Source organism: Euprymna scolopes, chromosome 4 (genome assembly GCF_053919585.1).
Source record: "Euprymna scolopes isolate OS-2025 chromosome 4, ASM5391958v1, whole genome shotgun sequence".
Taxonomy (NCBI): Eukaryota; Metazoa; Mollusca; class Cephalopoda; order Sepiida; family Sepiolidae; genus Euprymna; species Euprymna scolopes.
This window is the reverse complement of record NC_136485.1, coordinates 69,479,521-69,503,710: the sequence shown is the minus strand read 5'-3', so window position 1 is coordinate 69,503,710 and position 24,190 is coordinate 69,479,521. Positions and strand designations below refer to the sequence as shown.

Here is a 24,190-nt window from a genome sequence, read left to right as displayed (position 1 = left end):
ACACACACACACATTTTAATTAAAAAACAAAAAATGCTTACACACACAGAAATTGTATATATATCCTTTTTGCAAAAACGCTGGGGTTTTCATTAGTTAGTTTAGAGTCCACAGAGTGAATGAGGTATTGTGGTAAATGTTGCCAGTCAAGAGTAAGTCGCCAAAGACTCTAATTTTTACTTTAGTTACAAAGATCCTGCAACACTCCCCTCCCCAGATCTTATAGGGCCTTGTGCCTAAATTTGTTTTGTCTGTTGGAGATTTTACTTTTTAAAATTTTTTAATTGTAATTTTTTCTTTAAACGGAATAAATTAAATATGAAGATCAAAGTGTAGCATCTGTTCTTACTACATGCTGTACTTATGTTTGTAATTTTGATATAAAATGCGGGATCACTTTTCTGTATTAATTTATTGTAAAATGATCACCCACTTTACAACCAGTCAGTCTCAAAGCCGTTCAAGTCATTCTCCAGATCATTCAAGTTGTTTTTGAAGGATTCCAGTTATTTTTTAAGCATTCAACTCATTCTTAAGCTTATTCAATTCATCCTTAAGTTCATTAAAGTCATTCTAAGTCATTTATTTTTTATTTATTTAAGTCATTTATTTTTTATTTATTTAAGTCATTTCAGCCCATTTTTCGGTCATTTTAGTTTATTTTTAAGAATTTCATATCAATTCACGCATTCATTCATTACAGAGAGCACACGGTTAATGGTTATCGGCGTTGTTCATTCGATACTGACTGCCACTGACGTCACAGAAACTTGTTGACAAATAAGCAGATTTAAAATGGATTAACAACTTAATTCTGTTGAGAGAAAAAAAATGTCTGGCTTTTAAATGTTTAATCTTTTTACCATAAACCAAATAGACAGCAAGTTTTCCTTTTAACTAAGATTTATTCATTATTAATCATACTTTTTATTTTTAGATTCAAATATTAATAACTACATTTTATTTCAGTATTTAATTTAATGTATTTCTGTTTTATTAAATGCTAGCTTTTTTCTCGTCCATAAATGTTTATTTATCTACCAAGTTGATTGCAAAAATAGATTAGGTAATTGTATTCATTTTTAGTTCGTGAGAGGGGAATCTATCACCATACTTTCCCTTAAACACGTCCGTTGGACTTTTAAGTATAATACTTAATAATTTTTTTTTTTTTTTTTTTTTTTAAATGAGTGATTTTTCTGACAAAGGGACAAGAAAAAGCCGTTTTCTAGGTTGGCAGTATTTTACGCAAACAGTTGGCAGAGATGGCGGAAATTTTCTGTTTCTATGCCTATCCTTGTAGGATAGACATAGAGTGGCTGGAGGTAAACGTTTTATCTGGGCTGACATTATCCGCCTGATAGTCAGGGACCTGAACCTTGGATTAATCACTAAGGAGGCTGTCCTATCAGCAGGTACAAAGTACTGGGGCTACTGTATTGCCATTTGGTGAATGGATTCTGGTGGGGCCTCTCGATGCCATATTAGTGGGTAATTGTTACGGCTTTACCTTATCATGTTCTACAAAAAAAAAAAAATTCTTCATTTCTTCTTCTCTCTTAGTTTCCCCTCTCTGTCCTGCTCTAAGTAAATCTGATGACCTAATCCACAAATTCCAAAATTCCATCATGACAAGTTTCAAGAAAAAATACACGATTAAACCGGGTTCTCCAACTTCCAACGTAGACCCCTACTACCATGTCTCCTTCTCCAACATCAGGGGTCTACGTTCTAACCTTCTAGAGGTTGAAACCCAATTACAGGAGACTAAACCAGACCTTTTATTTTTAAGCGAAACTGGCATTGAACAGGCTATTTCCCTAGAAGAGTTTGCAATTAAAGGATACTCTAACTTAACTTCTAAATCTGACTCCCAAAATCGCCATGGGCATGGAATATGTGCCTATATTAAAGATGGTTTTCCATGTGGTAGGGACATCTCCAGAGAAGATCCTAACTTACCCTATATGTGCTTCCGGGTTGCATTAGCTCACACTACTGCATTTATATTTACTCTCTATCGCCCCCACAACAGCAGAGTTACTATCTTTCAAAGCATATCTGAGAAAATTGACCACGTCCTATCTGCTTATCCTTCAGCTAACATTCACGTATGTGGAGACTTCAATGTTCACAACGTTGAATGGTTGACCCACTCAAACAAGACCGATGATGAGGGGAGGTTCTGTCATGATTTCTCCATTGCTTATGACCTCACTCAGATTGTTTACGAACCCCCCGTGTGCCCGACAATGACGGCCAGTATGTGAGCCTACTCGACCTTTTTTTCTCACAACTTGCCCTCAACTATGTTCAGTTTCTGTTCTATCTCCTTTTGGATCTTCTGACCACTCTGTTGTATCAATTAAGATAAAAATGAAATGTAATAAGTCCCCAGACGTACCTCTCCATCGTACAGTATATCGATACACTAAGGCTGACTGGGATAGCTTCCGTACATTTATATTGGATCTACCTCTGCGTTCAACGTTTAAAAAGGATGTGTCCTCTATAGTATCAGACCTGACAGAATGGTTAATTGTAGGTATAGACCGTTTCATACTCTCGAAAAAGTTCCAGCAAAAACCTAACAGCCAGCCATGGTTCTCTCCAGAATGTGCTGCTGCCATTGCGCACAGAAATCACTTTTTCCACTGCTTCCAACGTAATAGATGTATGGAAACTAAAACCGCTTTCAGGACTGCCAGCAACCATTGTAAGAAAGTAATAAAGAACGCAAGAGAGTTGTATGCTCAATCCGTCAAGTCCAAAGTAGCTGAGCAGCGGCTTGATTCCCACCAGTTTTGGCAAATAGCAAACAGAATTCTGAAGAGAAGCGTGTGCTCTATCCCAACTAACATCAATGGACCTGAGGTAATCTCGTCAGCATCAGACAAAGCCAAACTCTTTGTAGCTAATTCTACCCTTTGCGACCAAGGCCGCCAACCCCCAATATTTCCTCCTGTATCAGAAAATATGCTGTGATATACATATATCTGTACTTGATGTTGCCAAGCTAATCAAAAACCTTGATTTCAGTAAAGCAACTGGCCCTGACGGTATTCCAATTATAGTACTCAAAAAACTTCAACCTGAACTAGCGCCCATACTTACGAAACTCTTTAAACGTTGTCTTAAGGAGAATAGCTTCCCATCACCCTGGAAAATCTCATCAATATGCCCTGTATTTAAGAATTCAGGTGATTGTTCATCCCCATCTCAGTACAGGCCAATAAGTCTCCTGTGCGTCATGAGTAAGTTACTGGAATCTGTGTTAAATAGAGAAGTAATCAACCATCTCAGCAAAAATAACCTTAGTGACTCACAATATAGTTTCTGTTCTGCTAGATCTACAGCAGATGTGCTTACAGTTATATCTCATAGGATTAGCAAATCTCTCGACAGAGGCAACCACCTTCAACCAGAACTAGAGCCCATACTTACAAAACTGTTTAAACGTTGTCTTAAGGAGAATAGCTTCCCATCACCCTGGAAAATCTCATCATGTGCCCTGTATTTAAGAATTCAGGTGATCGCTTATCCCCCTCTCAGTACAAGCTAATAAGTCTCCTGTGCGTCATGAGTAAGTTGCTGAAATCTGTTAAATACAGAAGTAATCAACCATCTCAACAAAAATAACCTTCTTAGTGACACTCAATATGGTTTCTGTTCTGCTAGATCTACAGATGTGCTTACAATTATATCTCATAGGATTAGCAAATCTCTCGACGGTGGCAACCTTTCTAGGGCAATTGCACTTGACATATCTAAGGCCTTTGATAGGGTATGGCATAAAGGTTTACTTCGTAAGATCTGTAGCTATGGTATAGCTGGAAATGTCTTCTCAATTATTAAATCAGAGAGAACTCTGTTAGGTTCATAATAGTAGTTGAAAGGCAAAAATCAGAAGCTCACAGTATTAATGCTGGTGTCCCTTAGGGGTCCATCCTGAGCCCAACTCTTTTCCTGATCTACATTAATGATCTTCCAAATCACATCCTTTCATCATTTATAGACATTTATGCTGATGACACTATCTATGGTAGCACATCTAAGATAGTAAATGACCAAGTTCTCTCTGATTCTCAGCACGTGGTACAATGGGGAAAGGAGTGGCTGGTTACTTTTAATGCATCTAAAACCAAGTTTCTATCTTTACATCATCAACATTCTGATCCACATCTGGCATCAATTGAAATGAATGGCTCTCGTCTTCAGGAGCCTCAAGTTTTGACAAGCTTCTGGGCTTGACCGTTACTCCTGATCTTAAATGGAACACGTACATCAAATCTGTTGCCAAGGCCACTGGAAAAATGGTGGAATCTTTCTATCGATCCAGTAAATATCTCACTGCTGATGCAATTCTCTATCTATATAAGAGCCAGGTATGTCCAAGGATGAAATACTGTTGCCACATCTGGGCAGGAGCTACTAGAAAGGACTTGTCCTGTCTTGATAGAGTTCAAAATAGACTTTGTAGCCTCGTAGATGTCCTTTTGTCTTCCCTGCAACCTCTATCTCACAGAAGAGATGTTGCAAGTCTCTGATGTATCATTATTTTCATGTAAAGTGTTCTACTGAGCTTCAGTCTATGATCTCCCCCCCTCACACTATCAATAATTCCCCTCATTTTTTATGTGCCTAAACCTAAATGTAGATTCCATGAAAAAAAAGCTTCTTTCTTAGAACTGCACGCCTGTGAAATTCTTCCGTTTTCCGGCTGACTACAATATGGTTGTCTTCAAGTCTAACGTAAAAAAGTTCTTGATGAGCCGTTCCATATAAGTTAACAAATTTACTGTATTGTCCAATTTAACCCTTACCCTTGAGTGGCCTCTTGGCCTTGATAATGTGGTGATGCCTATGTAAAAAAAAAAAAAAAAAAAAAAAAAGAAAAAAGCAGAATGGGTTAACCTTCGTAATACTTTCAACACCCCCATTAATCAACAGTGATAATAAAAATTTATGCTCATCTATCAATGTTCTACAGGATAGAACAATAAAATTGTTGCCCTAGAAAAGACAATTTCATTTCGGTTTGATGAAAACCTGTTTCTTTTTTCTTACGGACCATCTACTAGTTGGTTAGTTATGTACAAATCCCAAGAGCCTTCTATCATGTCTGAAAGTGACAATGTTCAATGAGCGAGATCGGAGATGTGCCGCTGTAAAAACTCATGCTATTTACCGATACGAGACAACAGAACCATTGCCAACACCCTCAAAATACAAATCCAGACTGGAGGGCACAGCTCAACAAAGTTTCCAGACACAGTTATGGTCTTTGGTGTAGTTTCAAGTAGGGGCCATATCACATCTTCGAAGTCAGCTTGAAAATTAACACCAAAATGTACCTGGGTGTACTGAAAAGTGTGGTGATCCCCTGGTACAATCATGTTGCTGCTGGTAGACCCTGGGTGTAGCAACAGGACTCGGCCACAAGTCTGGCTTCAGAAGTGCTACAACCACTGGCCCCTCCCGAACTACTTTGTTTAATTAGACGTTGAGATTACAAGTATGACAATACCACAGCTGCCTACACACTCTCGCCGAGTATTACCTATACTATAAGATAATGGTTATATAATTATGGAAACAATTAAACATAATGGAAAATTAAACTCATCTATTCATTAACGTTTCGTGTTTATCCTAAAACTTTCTCAGGATGAAGGAAAACTGTTTAAAATCAGTCATTTTGAGTCTTGAAATAAAGACAAAACTTTACACAAACACACAATGAGCAATTAATTCCACTCATGATATTGGGTTGGATTTGTTTTACTTGTAGTTTGATAAGCCTTGGAGGAAGAGGGGAAGGAGATGCATGTTTTATTCTATAGAGGTTAAAAAGTCATTCATCCTTTGAGGCCTCAACACATTTTACACATGACCAGGTTCAGTGCAGTTTATTTCTTGTTTTTAAATATGTATACAGTACTTTGGGGTAATTATGCCAAAAGAAGTGCTCTTTATATGCGTGGTTGCCAAGAGCACTTTTTTTTTTTTTTTAGCTAGTTGGGGCAATTACCCTGGGGCTTGGCACAACTACCCCAAAGTACAGTATACATATATATATATATATATAACACTTTAAAAATATATGGAAAAGCTCTAGGGGTTCCCTTTCCTAACCAACGCAACAGTAGTTTGAGTATGGAATGATTAAAATTCTGCTGACAGAGAGAAGGCTTGCGTTTAAAAAAAATAAATAAATAAAAACAGACTCCAAAATCTTTACATAATTTTGAGAGCCAGTCCTGTGGAATATTCTAAAAGTCAATTTGTTATGCATTGGTACAAGCTGAATTTTCTTTTAAATGTTGGCCAATGGAAGATTCCAAGGCTGAAGAGGGGCAAAAACGTGGTTTGTCCAGTGCCGGTATATATTAGTTGAGTGTGTCTGCAAGTTTAAAGAGGTTTGACCCATAGCCAGCAGCATACTGGCATTTGAATTCATGAACAACATTGCTTCATGTGATGTAGGGAAAACTGTCCTTTGTGACCAGAGAGAATGCAGATTTTATACAAAAACCAACTGTAACATATGGAAAGAATGTTACAGACTTAATCTGTCTGCCCAAACAGTGACCAGCAACTCTAATCAAAGGCAGTTTTAAATAAACCAAATTATAGCAGAATTGTATTTTTCTACTTGATTATTAATAGTACAATTCATCAAATCCTCCAGATAACAATTATGAAGGAAAATGTCTTTGACAATATTCAATTTGTTTCAAGTTTGTTCAAAGAACAAATTTTAAGCCCTATTTTTTCTAAAAGGTAGGCACAATTCATATAAAGATTGGTGATGATTGGTTGGAGATGAACTGTAGTAAGAAAAGAACTCTAACTACATTCAATCAAGGCATCTAAAGGCAAGGAACCCTCATTCTCCTTCTCATCCAATACATAAAAGGTCTGTCTCAATATTTTTAAACTATCTCTCCCAAAACTAAGTTGCAGAGCGGCACTAGAGGCCTCAAATGATTGGATTTTTATGGATCTTTAGCCAATTAAAATAGTTGTTAAGGAGTCAAAAAAGGGTCAATATTGGGGGGGGGGGGGGGTTATTTTTTTTAATCAGTACATATACGTCACATTGGTATAGTGGTAACATCACCAGCTTTGAATGTTACAGTTTTGCTTTTGGTTTAAACTAGTTGATGGCATCCAAATACTTTTTTTTACTTTTGAAATCACGACTAAATCTGGACAAACTGAAATATTTAAGTATATTTTACGACTTTTTTTTTTTTTACAAAGTCATCACCACATTATCAAGGCCAAGAGGCCACTCAAGGATAAGGGTTAAAGAGTGTACAGTAGAAGTTGGTCAATATAGTAATCATTAGTAATGAAAATTTGGTAAATTTAATAACTTATTTACCTTAGACTTGAACACAACCATATTGTAGTCAGCCGGAAAGCAGGAAAACGGAAGACAATTCCACAGGCGTGCAGTTCTAAGAAAGAAGCTTTGTTCATGGAATCTATGTTTAGGTTTAGGCACAGATAAAGAGTGGGGGAAATTATTGATAGTGTTTACAGCTAGACGAGTGTTTCTTGTGAAAGTTTGGCGAGGGGGGACCATAGATTGAAGCTCAGTTGAACACTTTACATGAAAATAACGATACATCAGAGACAAACTCGCAACATCTCTTCTGTGAGATAGAGGTTGTAAGGAGGAGAAAAGGACATCTCCTACGAGGCTACGAAGTCTATTTTGAACTCTATCAAGGCAGGACAAGTCCTTTCTAGCAGCTCCTGCCCAGATGTGGCAACAGTATTCCATCCTTGGACGTACCTGGCTCTTATATAGGTAGAGAATAGCATCAGCAGTGAGATATCTACTGGATCGATAGAAACATCCCACCATTTTTCCAGCGGCCTTGGCAACAGATTTGATATACGTGTTCCATTTAAGATCAGGAGTAATGGTCAAGCCCAGAAGCTTGTCAAAACTTGAGGCCTCCTGAAGACGAGAGCCATTCATTTCAATTGATGACAAATGTGGATTAAAATGTTGATGATGTAAAGAGAGAAGCTTGGTTTTAGATGCATTAAAAGTAACCAGCCACTCCTTTCCCCATTGTACTACATGCTCAAGATCAGAGGAGAGAGAATTGGAGAGTACTTGCTCGTTTACTGTCTTAGATGTGGTACCATAAATGGTAGTGTCGTCAGCATAAATGTCTACAAATGATGTAAGGATATGATTTGGAAGATCATTAATGTAGATCAGGAAAAGAGTTGGGCCCAGGATGGATCCCTGAGGGACACCGGCATTAATACTGTGAGCTTCTGAATTTTGCCCCTCAACTACTACTCTTATGAACCTATCAGAAAGAAATGATTTAATAATTGAGAAGACTTTTCCAGCTATACCATAGCTAGCGATCTTATGAAGTAAACCTTTATGCCATACCCTATCAAAGGCTTTAGATATGTCAAGATTAGCGAATATTTTTGTAGGATTCTGAATTGACCCTTTTTTTTTTACTCTTATGTACTAGAGGATGTAACAACGATTAATTCCTTATGAGTTTGCTTGCAAAAGGGGCCCCTAAGGGGGTTGAAAGTGTTGTATAGTTTTTGTACCATTAAAGTTTTATGGTGTGTGTGTGTGTGTGTACACACACACACACACACACAGTATTAGAATATGCTTGATTGAATCATTCTCTTTTGCATCTGCGACTTCATACTAGATGCAAACTAGAAATCTAAAAGATCAATTCAAGATTTGTTAAAAAATGTTGAATTGTTTTAATAAATTACAGAAAAAAAAAAGTTATGAGACAAAACAAATAACTTGTTAATTTTCTTTTTAATATATTTTTTGACTTTGATACATGATTTTATGAACGTGGACCACCTGGACCGCGGAAACCTCCCATTGATGGGATGGGCTGTGTCACCTGAAGACCCTCCAAGTTACCAAAGTCCTAAGAAAGAAAATGAAAGAAAAATAAAACAAATCATAAAAGTGGATTTTTTTTTTTTTACAATAAAATTTACACAATACAAATTAAAAGAATTCACAAAATTACTATTGTTGATGGTGTATTACAGAATCGCTAAATGAGGAACCATGTTGACAAGTTGCTCAGTTGTTAAAAAAAAAAAAAAAAAAATGCATGCACACTTTTAACTATTTAAAATGAAAGAAAAATATTGGCAATTCGCACATGCACGGTTTGTAAATCACATTAAAAAGCAAGGGTTTTTTTGTTTTAAATTTATTTTCAAGTTTGAAGCCTTTAGAGCTAATTCCTATAGGGTACAATATTAGCTTTTTAAAATTCATGTAAAAATTAAACGCAAAACAAAACGAGATTGTTATGTAGCAATAAAATTAAAATAGTTTTGATCACTATCCTGCACATATTACACTACATTACTGCTTTAATAATGAGGACAGCACAGTTTAGTATTTTAAAACTGAATTAAATAATTCAGATTTACAAGAGGGAAAGGAAAATAAACCCTTGTTCCTGCAAATACTCTGAGATCTGTTTATATAAGTAACCTTATCTGAAGAACGGTCTACCAAGCTATTAATTTTTGGTCAACAGACTGTAAACTTGATATATAGAGAGATTGAGACCTGTGGAACAAATTTGATTTGTCTTTAGCAAGTAAAAATAACTAAGTCAAAACTTAACATGAAACTTACCAGGCATAAATAAACTTAAAATGATCTTCTATACATGTGCAAGTATACACTTATACATTTAAGTCTTTATTTTTAAGTATTTTTTATCAATTTGACGATAGCTCAAATCGTAATGACCAAGGTTGGAGCGTTAGATGTTTTTGTCTAGCTGATAGCACCAAAGTTATTTTTTAAAAAACTTGAAATCACTACTACATATTAGGTGCAATATAATTATCATTAGAGTATTAACTCTATAATAAATATTAAGTCTGTATAAATTAAAATATATTTTAGTGTATTTTACGACAAGGCAATGTCAGTCAGCTTGCTAGTGTGGGTATAATTAGAACATCTATATAGGTTCGTTATACTGTTTGGTGCTAGTCCATAGCATCCAAGAAGGAGGAGAGAAAAAAAAAAAAAAAAAAAAAAAAAAAAAAAAGGTTGGGGGGGGGGGGGGCTTGGCGACAGATCGGCTCGAAACCAGAGTCTTGAGGCACATAGGCTGAGCCTGAACACCTGAGCTACAGTCAATGTAAGAGCGATTAAAAAGTGAATGTCAAACATCGCAGTTTTTAATGAGGTCAAATGCGGGATAGTTAACGGTGACGTTTACATCTGGTTTGAATCCAGTTTCGCTTTTCTTATACAAGAAAGACGAATCTACATGCGCCGATCCGAAAATGTTGAATATTTAACGTTTCAAAGTCGGGCAAATTAAATAGAGAGGCGACCACCGTTGTTAAGAAGTTGTAGATATTATCATTTAGACGTGATATAAGTTTTAAAAATGAGCGATGGCCTCAAGAATCCACCGGAAAAAAGCCTTTCTCAGACATACACAAAAAGCAACCATATATATATATATATATATATATATATATATATATATATATATATATATATATATAACCTCTTGTCCTGCAAAAGGCATCATGAGATAATCAATTCAAATGATTAACCGTAAGTTAAAAAAAAATAAAACCACTTTATCAATGTCATTTTTTTTTTTTAAGTATATTTTCTTTTTGTCACTGGTATGTACAAAGATTTTTCCATGCATGTGTGGATTTGTACCTATTTTGTAATTAACATTAACTTAGAATAATACTTTTACAAACAATTGCTATTTTTTATGAATGGAGGCAAAGAGGATCAGTCCTGAATTTTTTGCCACCATATCACTAATCAAGTATGCAGCATCTTTTAATGCAGTTTATCATGCAAAAATTTGTTGGGAGTTCTTTTTCGTTCTGTTTAATTAATTTAAAAATTAAAACCGACTAGACTACAAAATTTAACAATATAAATGAATACTTTCATTTATTAAACATTGAATTCATTTCGTCTTGATTTTTTTAAAAGTTTATTTTACAAAGCTAATATCTGCCATTGGACCTAAATTAAAAATGCAGAGCTCAACTTTAAGTTTCACATCAAACTGAGCTGAGAGAAAATAAATAACAAGGTCTTAGGGAGGAAAAAAAAAAAAAAAAAAAAAAAAAAATTGTCACACTTAAAGGGACAGTTAGAATCCAAAGATCTGTCGGCATCTTTGAAAGAGTGGGTGAATGTCTAATCCCTCTCAAAAATCATTGACTAACCAAAGACACTGTTCAGCAAGTTTTTCTTTAATAAAAATTTTGGATCTAAAAGTTATAGAAGTATGATGTTCTGTTTGATTCAACTCAACTGGAAGTAAAAGTATGGTGTTATTGATAAAAGTATCTTTGGCCGATACTTAAGACCAAACTTTATAAAATTTTAAAGCTACAGAACGCCTTAAGAAATATTTGTACGATTATGACAAAAATGACTGTTAAAACTAAATGGTATAGAACGTCATTGCTTACACAAACCCTTTATGTGTAAAAGCAATTGTTAGGGCCAAACCATGATCAATGACATGACCCAGCCCAATCGTGTAGAGAGAGAAAAAAAAGTTTATTTACCAAAGCCTTCAACATTTCCTTGGTGTCTGGGTCAACTTCAATGATGCCATTTTGTTCAATAGCAGAAACTTCAGGGACGTAGTTATCTCTTCTTTCACGTTCTTCTTCTTGCAGTTTGATGGAAATGCCACGAACTGGACCTTTTTGAATTCGTTTCATTAAATGCGTCACAAACCTGGAAATAGGGGAGAAATTTGTGGATTATATTTTTAACACTTTTATAATAATTGAAACATAAAGTGATTTGTAAAAATGTAACATTGCTATTAAAATGATTAAGAAACGATCCCTTTATTGTTAATGTTAAATTTATAAAATATGAGGGTAAAGAGTGCAGTAATTTTATATTCGCATAAAGATAAGTTTTGGTAGCAAATATATACCATTATTTTCTTTGTTGAAATTGATATGCTGAAAAGCGAATTTTACTAAGATCTGATTAAAAATTAATTTAAAAAATAGATTTAAGAAAAAGCGATAGGAATTTTCCTTTGTGAAAAGAAAGAATTTTTTTTTAAACAATTTTAATTAAAAACTCATTGACCCTAATTATCTTTAAAAGATTGCAAATTAAGACCCCCAATATTTTTACTTTTTCAGTAAAGAGATGGTGGGTACTGATGAGGGGAAAAAAAGAGAAAAAAAAAAAAAAAAAATTCAATTTCAGAGCTCTACATTGTGAGTTTTCAAAGTGGTGACTAGAAATAATGAAACGCTTATCTTTTGACGATTGCATTTCTTTCACTGACCATCTTCCAAGGGTCACTACTGAGTGAAAAATCTTTTCAACTTTTTTTATTAATAAAAACGAACAAAGTTAAATTATTTAAACAATCCAAGTTTACCCTTTCTTTTTTTAATGAAGGCTGTTAAAAACGAACATCAAGAAATCAGAATGTTTATACCTTCAAGTATCAACATAAAATTTGTTGTATATTTAGAAATGATATACATACTCGTCACAGAATGAAGAGGTCATATTCTAAAACTCATGTGGGTTTGGCTAGTCAACTAAAGATAAATTTGTCCATAGAGCCCTGAATTTGTTTCCTTATAAGAGGAACAGTATCAGAATATTCAGTTTAACATTGGCATACATTGAACCTCTTTTCAAAATTAACTCCCCAAGTTATCACAGGTCAGCTACTATTCTTAAAAGCATTTTCAGTCCTCCCAATGTTCTTGCATCCACAATTTTTCTACATCTATTAGAATCTTATTTTTTTCAATGTGACTAAATTAACAAAGTCTCCTGTTCTGTCCACATCTTTCTATGTTGTTCAGATTGAACTTTTCTGATAGATTAAGCTTGTGAGTGCCTGAAGTCACCCAATTTGACAATAGGTTTTATAACCCTGATAAAACTTGTGCAATTTTCTGCAGTCTGTTTATCAAAATTAACATTGGAGGTGAACAGAAACAATGTCCCTCTTAACAAGGAAGTTTTTCACCATTTCATTTAATATAGGTATCACCATTTGTTTGTGCAAATTTGACGGATGGTCAAAGGTGCTAAAAATGAAACAATCATATTCATTAAAAAATACAAATTTATTATTTTAAAATAGATATTTGCCCATTGGGACAATAATTTTTTTTCCTGTTAACTATGTTTAAAACTCATTGTTTTAGTTTTACGTTACAAACGTAACTTATCTGTTACGGGTTTCCATATTTCAGAGATCAATAGAAATCATTTTTACAAAATATTTTTTGAATTCAATGATGATTTCAATATCTTACAGATTGCAATAGTCATTTTTATATTAAAATACTATAGAACCTTACTTTAAACTCTACGTTTAAAACTTATCATTCAGAATCATCAAACCCAAGTTATTTTGGGGAATGTTTTTCTTTGCAATTAAACTTACATTGTAAGAGAATTTTTTTTAAAAACAAAACTATTGAATCCAGTTCATTTTCTGTTTACAAATTCAAGTAAAAAAACATGTTTATGCATAAGTTTTTTTTAGTATTTATTAGCTTTATTACAAGTTAACATTTTTCTCAATTTTTATATTTTGAAAGGGGTACGCAACAATTTTTTTTTTTTTTTTTTTTTTTTAAATATTTTATGAAAACTGCAGACACTTCTTATATTTATCATTCATGTTTCAAGCATTGTTAGGAGGTATTCTAATTGATTTTCTGATTACTTCCCCTTTTCTCTTCTCCATGTGAGGACATGCGAATCAAATTATTTCCAAATGCTGGTATTCCACAAAACATCATTGCTGACTACCTCCAATCTTTCCATCAGGACCGTATTACAATTTCCGTATTGTTAGAATGTGAAAAACAAGCTATTTTTAAGCTAGCCTTATTGCTGGTGTCTTCATCTAGCCATATTTATGGTTCCCCCAATCAAGGACACCTCAGCAAAAGTAAAACTACCATCATTTCCACTGTGATGATCAAACCACAACCCAATAAGTTTCAAGTGAACTGGGGCATTTACAAGAATGTTACAGGACTTTCCAACATCAACATTATCCTGCAAGGAGTCTGTTCAAACTAGTATCATCAACATTGTCCCAAAGTTTTTCGGGTTACTGGAACTGGTGAGCCAACCACAATATGAAAGAGATTCCGGTACTTGTAAAGTTTAATCAAGACAAAAAATGCAAAGATCGGGGGGGGGGGGGGGGGGGGGGTTATATTGTAGTGAGAGAGAGAAAAAAAAAATATTTAATTTGATTGAGTAGTGTTTGTTTGACTCCAATAAAAGCATTACGATACATTTAAAACCTAGAAAATTTCCATCCATGCGCAATTGTTCTAAGTTAACAACCACGCACTACTTGTGTTTCAAACTTTAAAAAAAAAGCGCTTTAAAATAGTAAAAACGCAAAAGCTTTTTCATTTGGTTGTCTTTTTTGGAAAGAGTGGGGGTCTATCATCACAAAGAACATTACAAACACTTTGCAATATTTTTTTTCAATAATTATAGAGAAAAAATTTGGGGTTTGCATTAATATACAGATTTGAAAAAGTTGTCAAAAACAAATATAACAAGACGTGTGTGTGTGTGTGTGTGGTCCCCCCCCCCTCTGGTGCTGCATGTGAGATGACGCCACAAAAAATAGTGAAGAAATGATGAATGTGAGAAGTGTGAAGAGCCAACATTCACATTTTCGCAAAGTTTCAGGAAAATCTCATGGATAGGGCAAAAGTTGGAGTAAAAAGTGTCAGTTTTTGTAATTTGGGGGCATTTATGGCTCCTTTTAAGCTCCTGAGAATGAGAAATCCCAGTGGAAATGGACAAACGGTGCAGCTTCACATCTTAAGACATACATATTTGAATTTAGCACCATGGAAAACCCACTATATAGAAATACATATCAAGTTTTTGAGTTATATGAAAAAAGAGCTCCAAAAGGCATGTGTGTGTCTTTTTTTTTTTAAAGCCCTAGAAGTCTCAGAAGGATGCGAACCAGAATTTCACCAGGGTCACCCATACTGAATTTATATTAACAATGGTCTTCACATTTTGGCCAAGTTTCAGGAAAAGCTAATGGATGGATCAAATGCTATGGGGCAAAAAAGTGTCATTTTTGGCCGTTTGTGTTTTTTAAAACCTCTTTTGAAAACCTGGGGATGCTGAATCGCAGTGTAAATGGATAACAGTGCAGTTTCAGGCCTTAACACATGTATTGAGTTGACCAATGTGAAAAAACACTATATAGTTAGTTGTTAAGAAATATGGAGAGAGGGAGAGAGACAGAGAGAGAAAAAAGGGGGCATTTATAGCATCGAAAGTCCCTGGGGATGCAAACCAGAATTTTGCCAGGGTCACCCATACTGGATTAACAATGGGTTCCACATTTTAGCCAAGTTTCAGAAAAATCTAATACATGGATCAAAAGTTATGAGGCAAAAACGTGACTGTTTATTTTTTTTATTTTTTTTTTTTAAAAACACCTCTTTTGGAGTCCCTGGGGACGCAACGAGAATTTTCGTAAAAAAAAAAAAAAAAAAAAAATTTTTTTTTTTTTTTTTTACTGTGCGCATCTATTTAATGAAATAGAATTTGTGGCAAAATTTCAGAAAAACTAATGGACGGTTATCTGGCAATCGTCTGGAATAACGGACGACACTAAAAAAAAAAAAAAAAAAAAAAAAAACAGGCCCCTCTCCGATAAATTGAGGGATCAACAAATGAAAGGCAAGATATGTTGGGTTTGCATTCGAAAAAGTTGCCATAAAACAAATATAACAAAAAAAGATTATCAAAAAGCAAAATAAGTTACTCCTCTATCTGCGAAAGTTTTTAGTTTTACTCACTTTAAAATGTGGAATCTTTCGAAAAATCAGTGTTTATTGATATATTTGAAAAGAAAAACAGTGTGCTCACTGTTGAATACGGTTAGTTTGGGAAAATATACGAGGTATGTGAAAAATAAATGCAGTTGCTCAAAATGAATAAACATTTAGACTTCTCCCTTTACTTAATTCAAAAAAATTAACCAATTTTAATGAAATTTTCAGTATTTATCAAATACTGATCACGGAATATAATGAACCCTTTCTTATTTAAATCTTAGTGGAAATGTATTTTGTTTAAACAAAAAATACCTTTAAAATATATGGTTTTCAGTAGTAAAAAAGATTTTATTTTTGCTTTTTTTATGAAAATAAAGCATTGTAAAATATAACAAAAATTTTTTCATTTTTACAGGAACATTGATAAAAACCCCTAAAGTCTGTATTAATGAATTCGATTATAGCTCCAAGAAAAATGAATTTTTCAAACTACCGATATCATCATTGAATTAAGCATTGTTTATTTAATATTTTCATACAAAAAAAAAAAAATAAAATAAATAAATAAACAAAAATAGCAAAAAATATTTTTTTTTTTTTTTTAAATTACAGGTTTCGCATAATTTTTATATGTAAGATTTTAATATTTTCCTTGCTTAATGTGAAACTTTCGGCGTAACATTTATATAATATTGAACAATTAAAAATTTAATTTAAAAACGGAAACAGAAATAACTTAAAAAAAAAAAAAAAAAAAAAAAAAAAAAAAAAAAAATGGTAAAAATGATACAAACGTTCAGAATAGGAATGTACGGATGCACGTTTTTTTTTTTGGGGGGGGGGGGGGGACTAGCACACCCCCTTCCTAACGTCATTTCTGGCTGAAATTTCAGGTCAATTTCCAACTCTTCAAAAAACTTTAAAATGGCGACTTTTATAGGTTTTCTGTGGTGTTGAAAACGGATATTACATCTAAATTTGGGGCAGATAAGTAGTTTCCTTCATATCATGAAAACTTTCAAAAAGTGGGGGATCACTTTCTTATATAAGTTAACATAAAATGAGTACCCATTTTCTGACCAATAATTTTTTTCATATCAAAACAAATTTAACTGCTATTCGTTTTCAGCAACCCTGAAAACCGGCAAGGTTTTTTTATTTTTACTAAAAGATTCGTTCATTTTTTTTCATATCAATTTAGGACGCTAATTATGCTGCTAGTAAGTTTACAAAAACATACTTTTTGTTTTTCGTTCTTTTTTGATTATAGAACTTGTATAATTGTTAACAAGTGCTTCTGTAGGTGTGTCAGAAATTTCGTAAAAAAATATTGAATAATTCCACCCTGTCTTTCCAAGCTTATAACTCCTCGAAAAATGTAATTCAAGCTCTAATTTTTTTTTTTAATTAAAAAGGAGCAAGGACCAAGGTTTCATAAAAAAAAAAAAAGAAAAAAAAAGGTTTTAAACTTCAGACTTTACAGGTAAATTTCTAAAAACACTTTCTTTTTTGTTTTAAATTTGAATATATTATTTATTGATCATTTATCCTTCTTAGTGACACACAATATGGTTTCCGCTCTGCAAGATCTACAGCAGATGTGCTGACGGTTATATCCCACAGGATTAGTGAATCTCTTAACAAAGGCTTCCTTTCTAGGGCAATTGCTCTTGACATATCAAAGGCTTCGACAAGGTATGGCATAAGGGTTTGCTTCACAAGATTTCCAGCTACGGTATAACTGGAAATGTTTTCTCAATCATTAAATCATTTCTCTCCGATAGGCTCAGAAGAGTAGTGGTAGATGGAAAAAAATCGGAGGCCTGCAATATAAATGCTGGAGTCCCTCAGGGGTCAATCCTGGGCCCAACTCTCTTCCTGATCTACATCAATGACCTCCCTAAACACATACTTAAATCATTCGTTGACATCTATGCTGATGACCCGACCATCTATGGCAACAAATCAAAGGCTGTAAATGACAAAGTTCTCTCTGATTCTCTCTCCTCTGATCTGGAGTGTGTGGTTCAGTGGGGGGAAGATGTGGCTGGTTACCTTTAATGCATCCAAAACCAAACTCCTATCCTTACATCATCAACGCTCTGATCCCCAGCTGGCATCAATTGTGATGGATGGCTCTCGTCTGGGTGAGGCCCTGTGTTTTGACAAGCTTCTGGGTTTGACCTTTACTCCTGATTTGAAATGGAACACGTGCATCAAGTCTGTTGCCAAGGTCGCTGGAAAGATGGTGGGATCCTTCTACCGCTCCAGAAGATATCTCACTACTGATGCAATTCTCTATCTATATAAAAGCCAAGTATGTCCAAGGATAGAATACTGTTGCCATATCTGGGCAGGAGCGGCCAAAAACAGCCTATCATGCCTTGACAGAGTACAAAATAGACTTCGTGGCTTAGTGGGGGATGCCCTTTTCTCTACCCTGCAACCTCTCTCCCACAGAAGAGACATTGCGAGCCTATCTTTGTTTTATCGTTATTTTCATGGCAGGTGCTCGTCTGAACTCCAATCTCTGGTCCCCCCTCGCCAATCTTTCACGAAAAACACCCGTCTAGCTGAATCCACTGTGAAAAATTTCCCCCACTCTATATCTGTGCCTAAATCAAAACGTGGATTCCATGAACAAAGCTTCTTTCTTAGAAGTGCACGCCTGTGGAACTGTTCCGTCTGCCTGCTTCCCTCCGGACTACAACCTGGATGTCTTCAAGTCCAATGTTAACAAATTCCTAATGAACCGCTCCCTTAATTAAACACTTCATCAAATCTCCACACTAACGTAATGTACTTGCAATAACCCTTATCCCTGAGTGGCTTCCGGGCCTTGATAAGTGGTGATCACTGTGCAAAAAAAAAATTAAAAAAATCTTCAATTTGTGATATATAACACTTTGGTGAGTAAGGTAATTATTTACTTTTTAATAGACATTTCAAAATGGGAGGTGTGAAATCATTTGACCCCGTCTTTCCAAGCTTGTAACTACTAGAAAATTGTAATCCAAACCCTAATTTTTTTTCAATTAAAGGAGCAAGGACCAAGGTTTCATATATATTAAAAAAAAAAAAGTTTTAAACTTCGGACTTTACAGGTAAATTTCTAAAAAACACTACTTTTGTTTTAAATTTGAATATATTTATTGATCTTTTATCTTCAATTTGTGATATATAAAACTTTGGTGAGTAAATTATTTATTTTATTAACCCAGACACTTGAAATGGGGTTGGGGGGTGAATTAAAAAAAAGAAAAGAAGTTTGTCTAAAATATATTCGGTTTATTGGAAAGAGCATAAAATTTCACATTGACCCTGAAAATATCGTAAAAATAGAATCAATAGAAAAATGATAGATTTTTAAAGTTTAAAAATTGAAAAATACTGAGCTCGTAAAATTCAATTTCATTACTGATTTGAAAAAATAAAAGAAATATTTCTATTACTTTTAAAACAACTTTAATAGTTTATTTTGGAAGAAAATAAAGATAAAGAAAATAAACAACCCACTTTTAAGAGAAATTACGAGTTTTTTTTTTTTTATATTTTATTCTCAGTTTCGTGTTAGGGGTGTCAAAAATTCTGATACACCTAGCGAATGGTGGCCTTATAGAGGTACAGGATACTTTCGCCCGTTAATATTTTTCTAGCATGTTAGGCAAACAAATCATGAGGGCTCTATGTACCATTTGTCCGCCTAACAGATTAGACGCCGAACTCGATAAGATTAGGGAAATATTCATCAATAATGGTTATCCTGTTGACCTTATTGATGACTGTATTTTCCAAAAGGTTGCGGATTTTAAATCCCCTAAAAAGTTTGGACCCTTGAAATGCTCGGTTTATTTAAAATTACCGTGGATTGGGGAAAAGAGTAACAGACTTTCCAAACAGATTCACATAAGTATTTACGACTGCTTTTATTCTGTGTCCTTGCGTTTGGTATATACTACCGAGACCTGCTTTTCCGTCTTTTCGCAAGGATAGTTTGGCTTACATCCAAAATAGCAATATTGTATATCAATTCAAATGCCAGTGCGATGCTGGTTATGTTGGGCGAACATCCTTGCATCTTTTGACTCGTATAAACCAGCATGTTCCATCAAAGATCAGACAATGGAGCATGGGGTCTAGTGGTCTCCCTCCTTCTGCAGCCTTGGACTCTGCTATTGGCCAGCATTTGGTTGACAACCCGTGCTGTGCCGATAGATATAAAATAGAATGGTTTGAGGTGCTAATAGAGCGGACTCCAGAAACCATTTAAAGATTTTGGAACCTGTCTACTGCGGTGCGTCAACCTTCTTTGTGCCGGCAAAAGGAAACATCAAACGCATTGTTTCTCTTTGGGGAACTTTTTGAACCCCCCCCCCCCCTTGTGCCAATATTTTAAATCGTTTTTTTTTTTTAAACATTAATAAATTTATTTTAGTGTCCCCGTACTTTTTGGCACATTCAATAAGTTCCCCATTAGAACTATTTATTTTCGACATAATATTTTGTACGTTATCGATTTTCTCCTAATGAGATGATAGCCGAAAGAGCTTGAAAAACTTCTGCCTATTTTATTCAAAACTGTATATAAATTCTCTACCTCCAAACACACACACACATATATATATATATATATATATATATATATATATATATATATTAGATCTCGATTCAAGTTAATTTTGTTGCGTTTCGTGAAATCTTTTTTAAAGAAAACCGATGGGGGGGAAAAAAAAAAAATTGCATAATTTGCTCCATTAATTAAAAATTAGGGTTTGAATTACATTTTTCGGTGCTAGTGCACTTATTGATCCGTGCTGAAATAACATTTAAAAAGCCATTCTTAACATGGGGAGGGTGTTTTGTACCTATTCTGTACTTTAACCGTACAATTGAATAAAAATCAAAACTTTAATTAAACTTGCAAATACGATGTAAAAAAAAAAAAAAAATAGCGCAGATCAGTAAGTGCATTAGCACTCATTTTTCAAGAAGTTATAAGCTTTGAAAGACAGTAAGTCTAAATATTCCAGTGTTTACCACAAATTTTTACAGACGATTTCTGACACTGCTAGGTATTAACCTCTTAAGTCTGGGACTATTCTTCATTTCACAGCCCAGCCTTCGTTTACGCGAGGTGCGAGTTATAAAAAAGGCTGTTAAATGTACACTCGCGTACCAAACTGCCTTGTCACAGTATAGTATTGACGAAAATTTTTTTCAAGGCAGAAATATATAGAAGCCAGAAGTAACTGTAAGAAAGAAATAATGACAGCTAAGAGAGAATTTACTGAAAACACCAAAAAACACATCGAAGCACAGAAATTAGGAACCCGCGACTTCTGGAAAATCTACAACAGTGTAGTAAATAATGGACAATCAACAATTCCCCCACTATCCAACAATCACGAGGTTGTTTGCTCTGCAACTGAGAAGGCTAACATGCTTGCCAGTCGGTTTGCCTCAAACTCCATACTGGACCCTGCCAATCACTCCCTCCCTAACTTTCCTTTGCGGACAGACGCCACACAAGATGATCTGAAAATCACCCCTTCTCAGGTGCATGCTATCATAAATCTGGACACTGCAAAAGCATGTGAACCTGATCTCATCCTGGCTGTGCTATTAAAAAGTGCTCCGCCGAAGTAGCTCCAAACTTTACAATAAATGCCTTAAGGAATCTTGCTTTCCCGCCCGCTGGAAAACTGCTTCTGTAATACCAGTTTTCAAGAATTCTGGCGAAAGAACTAACCCAGTAAATTACCACCACATTAACCTCCTCCCACTTTTCGCCAAAATATTTGAGACCATAATTAACCATGCTCTAGTCCATCACTTTACAGATGCTAAACTTCTGACTGACCAAAAATATGGATTTAGGCAAGCCCATTCCACAGCAGACATGCTAACTAATCTCAGAACGTATATAACATTCACTGGACAAAGCGGGGGAGGGTAGGGCGGTAGCTCTAGATATATCTAAGGTTTTGACAGGGTATGGCATGAAGATCTTCTCAGGAAAATCAGATCATATGGTATACTGGAATACATGACATAATTAAGTCCTTAGATAAGAGAAAAATCCAGGTTGTCCTCGACGGTCGTACATCTAAACAATATGATATAAATGCGGGGGTTCCCCAGGGTCCTCTACTGTTCCTGATATTCATAAATGACCTCCCCGACAAAATTTCCTCTGAGATGTGTATATATGCTGACAACACCACACACTATAACAGACACGACAGGAAAACAAATGAACACGTATCTAAAGAAATGGCAAAAACATTAGAGGATGACTTCCGATCTGTAGTGGAATGGGAACATAAATGGATGGTCACATTCAATGCTGCCAAGACTAAACTCGTTTCCTTCAATAATTACAAGAAACCTTTTCTACCACCAATAGCAATGCCCAATGACTATCTGAAAGTACATCTTTTAAACTCCTCGGCCTAACGCTCACAGGAAACATGAGTTGGAACAATTACATTGAGAGCATTGCCAGGACCGCTGCGAAGAAGGTAGATTCTCTCTACCATGCTAGAAAAATATTAACGCCCGAAAGTATCCTGTACCTCTATAAGGCCATCATTCGCTAGGTGTATCAGAATTTTTGACACCTCTAACACGAAACTGCGAATAACATATAAAAAACTCGTAATTTCTCTTAAAAGTGGGTTGTTTATTTTCTTTATTTTTTATAAATCAGTAATGAAATTGAATTTTACGAGCTCAGTATTTTTCAATTTTTAAACCTTAAAAATCTCAAATTTTTCTATTGATTCTATTTTTACGATATTTTCAGGGTCAACGTGAAATTTTATGCTCTTTCCAATACACCGAATATAATATTTTAGACAAACGTTTTTTTTTTTAAATTCACCCCCCCCCCCCATTTTCAAGTGTCTATGAAAAAGTAAATAATTTGCTCAAAGTTTTATATATCACAAATTGAAGATAAAAAATCAATAAATATATTCAAATTAAAAAAAAAAAAAAAAAAAAAAAAAAAATTAGGGCTTGAATTACATTTTCTAGTAGTTATAAGCTTGGAAAGATAGGGGGTCGAATTAATTCACGCCTCCCATTTTGAAATGTCTATTAAAACGTAAATAATTAATTTGTAAAGTCTTGTAAAGTCTGAAGTTTAAAACTTCAGAAAAAAACCCACGTTGTTTCCTTTTTAATGAAACCTGGGTCCTTTAATTGAAAAAAAAAAAAAAAAAAAGGCTTGAATTATTCAATATTTTCTGACACCTAACCATTCGCCCATGTATGGAGTATTGTTGTCATTTGAGCCGGTGCATTTGCCACTAGTCTCTCGGTTCAAGGTTCAAAAGAGTCGCTAATCTGATAGGTCCTGAACTGTGATCTAAGCTTCAGCCTCTGTCCCATCGACGAAATGTTGCGTCCCTCTGCCTGTTCTACAAGTACGTTAACGGTAAATGCTCTGACGAACTGCAAGCACTTGTGCCCCCTCAACGTAAATACCCGACAAGCAACTAAATTCCACCCCTTCACAGAGATCCCTAGAGAGCCTTCTACTCCAGTAGTTTCTTCCCCAGAAGAGCAAGACTTTGGAATTCTCTTCCGGGTCCCTGCTTTCCCAGAAATTCAAGTGCAGCGTGAACCGACATCTTGCTGCCCCAACTCCCTACACAGTACCCCTGTATCTTATGTCCCTGATAGCCCCCTACAACGAAGTGGCAATGTGCCTTGTTTGGGGTGAAAAATGTAAAAAAAATAAAATAAAAATTAGAAAAACAAGTAGTTTTCCAAATATGAAGTCATGTAATTCTATTATCACGGCTGGCCATTTTTGTACACACAAGCGCATGAACTCTGGGACTCTTTTCCCTTTCATAGCCTAACCTTCGTTTACGCTACGCGCGAGCATAAACGAAGGCTGTTAAATGTGCACTCGCGAACCAAACTGCCTTGTCACAGTGTAGTATTGGCGAAAAATTAAAATTCGACGAAAAAGTTTTCCAAATATTAAACCATGTAATTCTACATGTTATCACGGGTAGCCATTTTGTACGCGCATGTGGTCGACGCGCACACAAAATGACCACTCGTGATAACAGAATTACATGGTTTAATATTTAGAAAACTTGTTCGTCAACCACATGCGTTAATTATTATGCGCTCCACATACCTTGCAAAATGAAACTACAGAATAGTAAAATTAAACTTTAATCCGGGTTTGTATTACTGTACAGATTCGAAAAAGTTGTCAAAAAACAAATATATGTTATCAAAGGCAAGATAAGTTACTTTTCTACCTAACTGGATATATTTTTTGTGTTTT

The 24,190-nt window shown here is 34.8% G+C and overlaps 1 protein-coding gene across 1 annotated transcript in view; it reads right to left on the bottom strand.

Moving 5' to 3' along the window:
• Nucleotides 1-8,811: 8,811 nt before the first annotated feature.
• The window catches only part of LOC145268269 (small ribosomal subunit protein eS17-like), a 17,276-nt gene continuing 1,897 nt past the window's right edge, over nt 8,812-24,190 (bottom strand). The window contains exons 3-4 of the mRNA XM_080123636.1: nt 11,614-11,788; nt 8,812-8,948 (exon numbers count right to left, since the gene is read on the bottom strand). Coding sequence (XP_079979762.1) covers nt 8,862-8,948; nt 11,614-11,788 — 262 coding nt within the window. The 3' untranslated portion in view covers nt 8,812-8,861. The remainder of the gene's footprint in view (nt 8,949-11,613; nt 11,789-24,190) is intronic.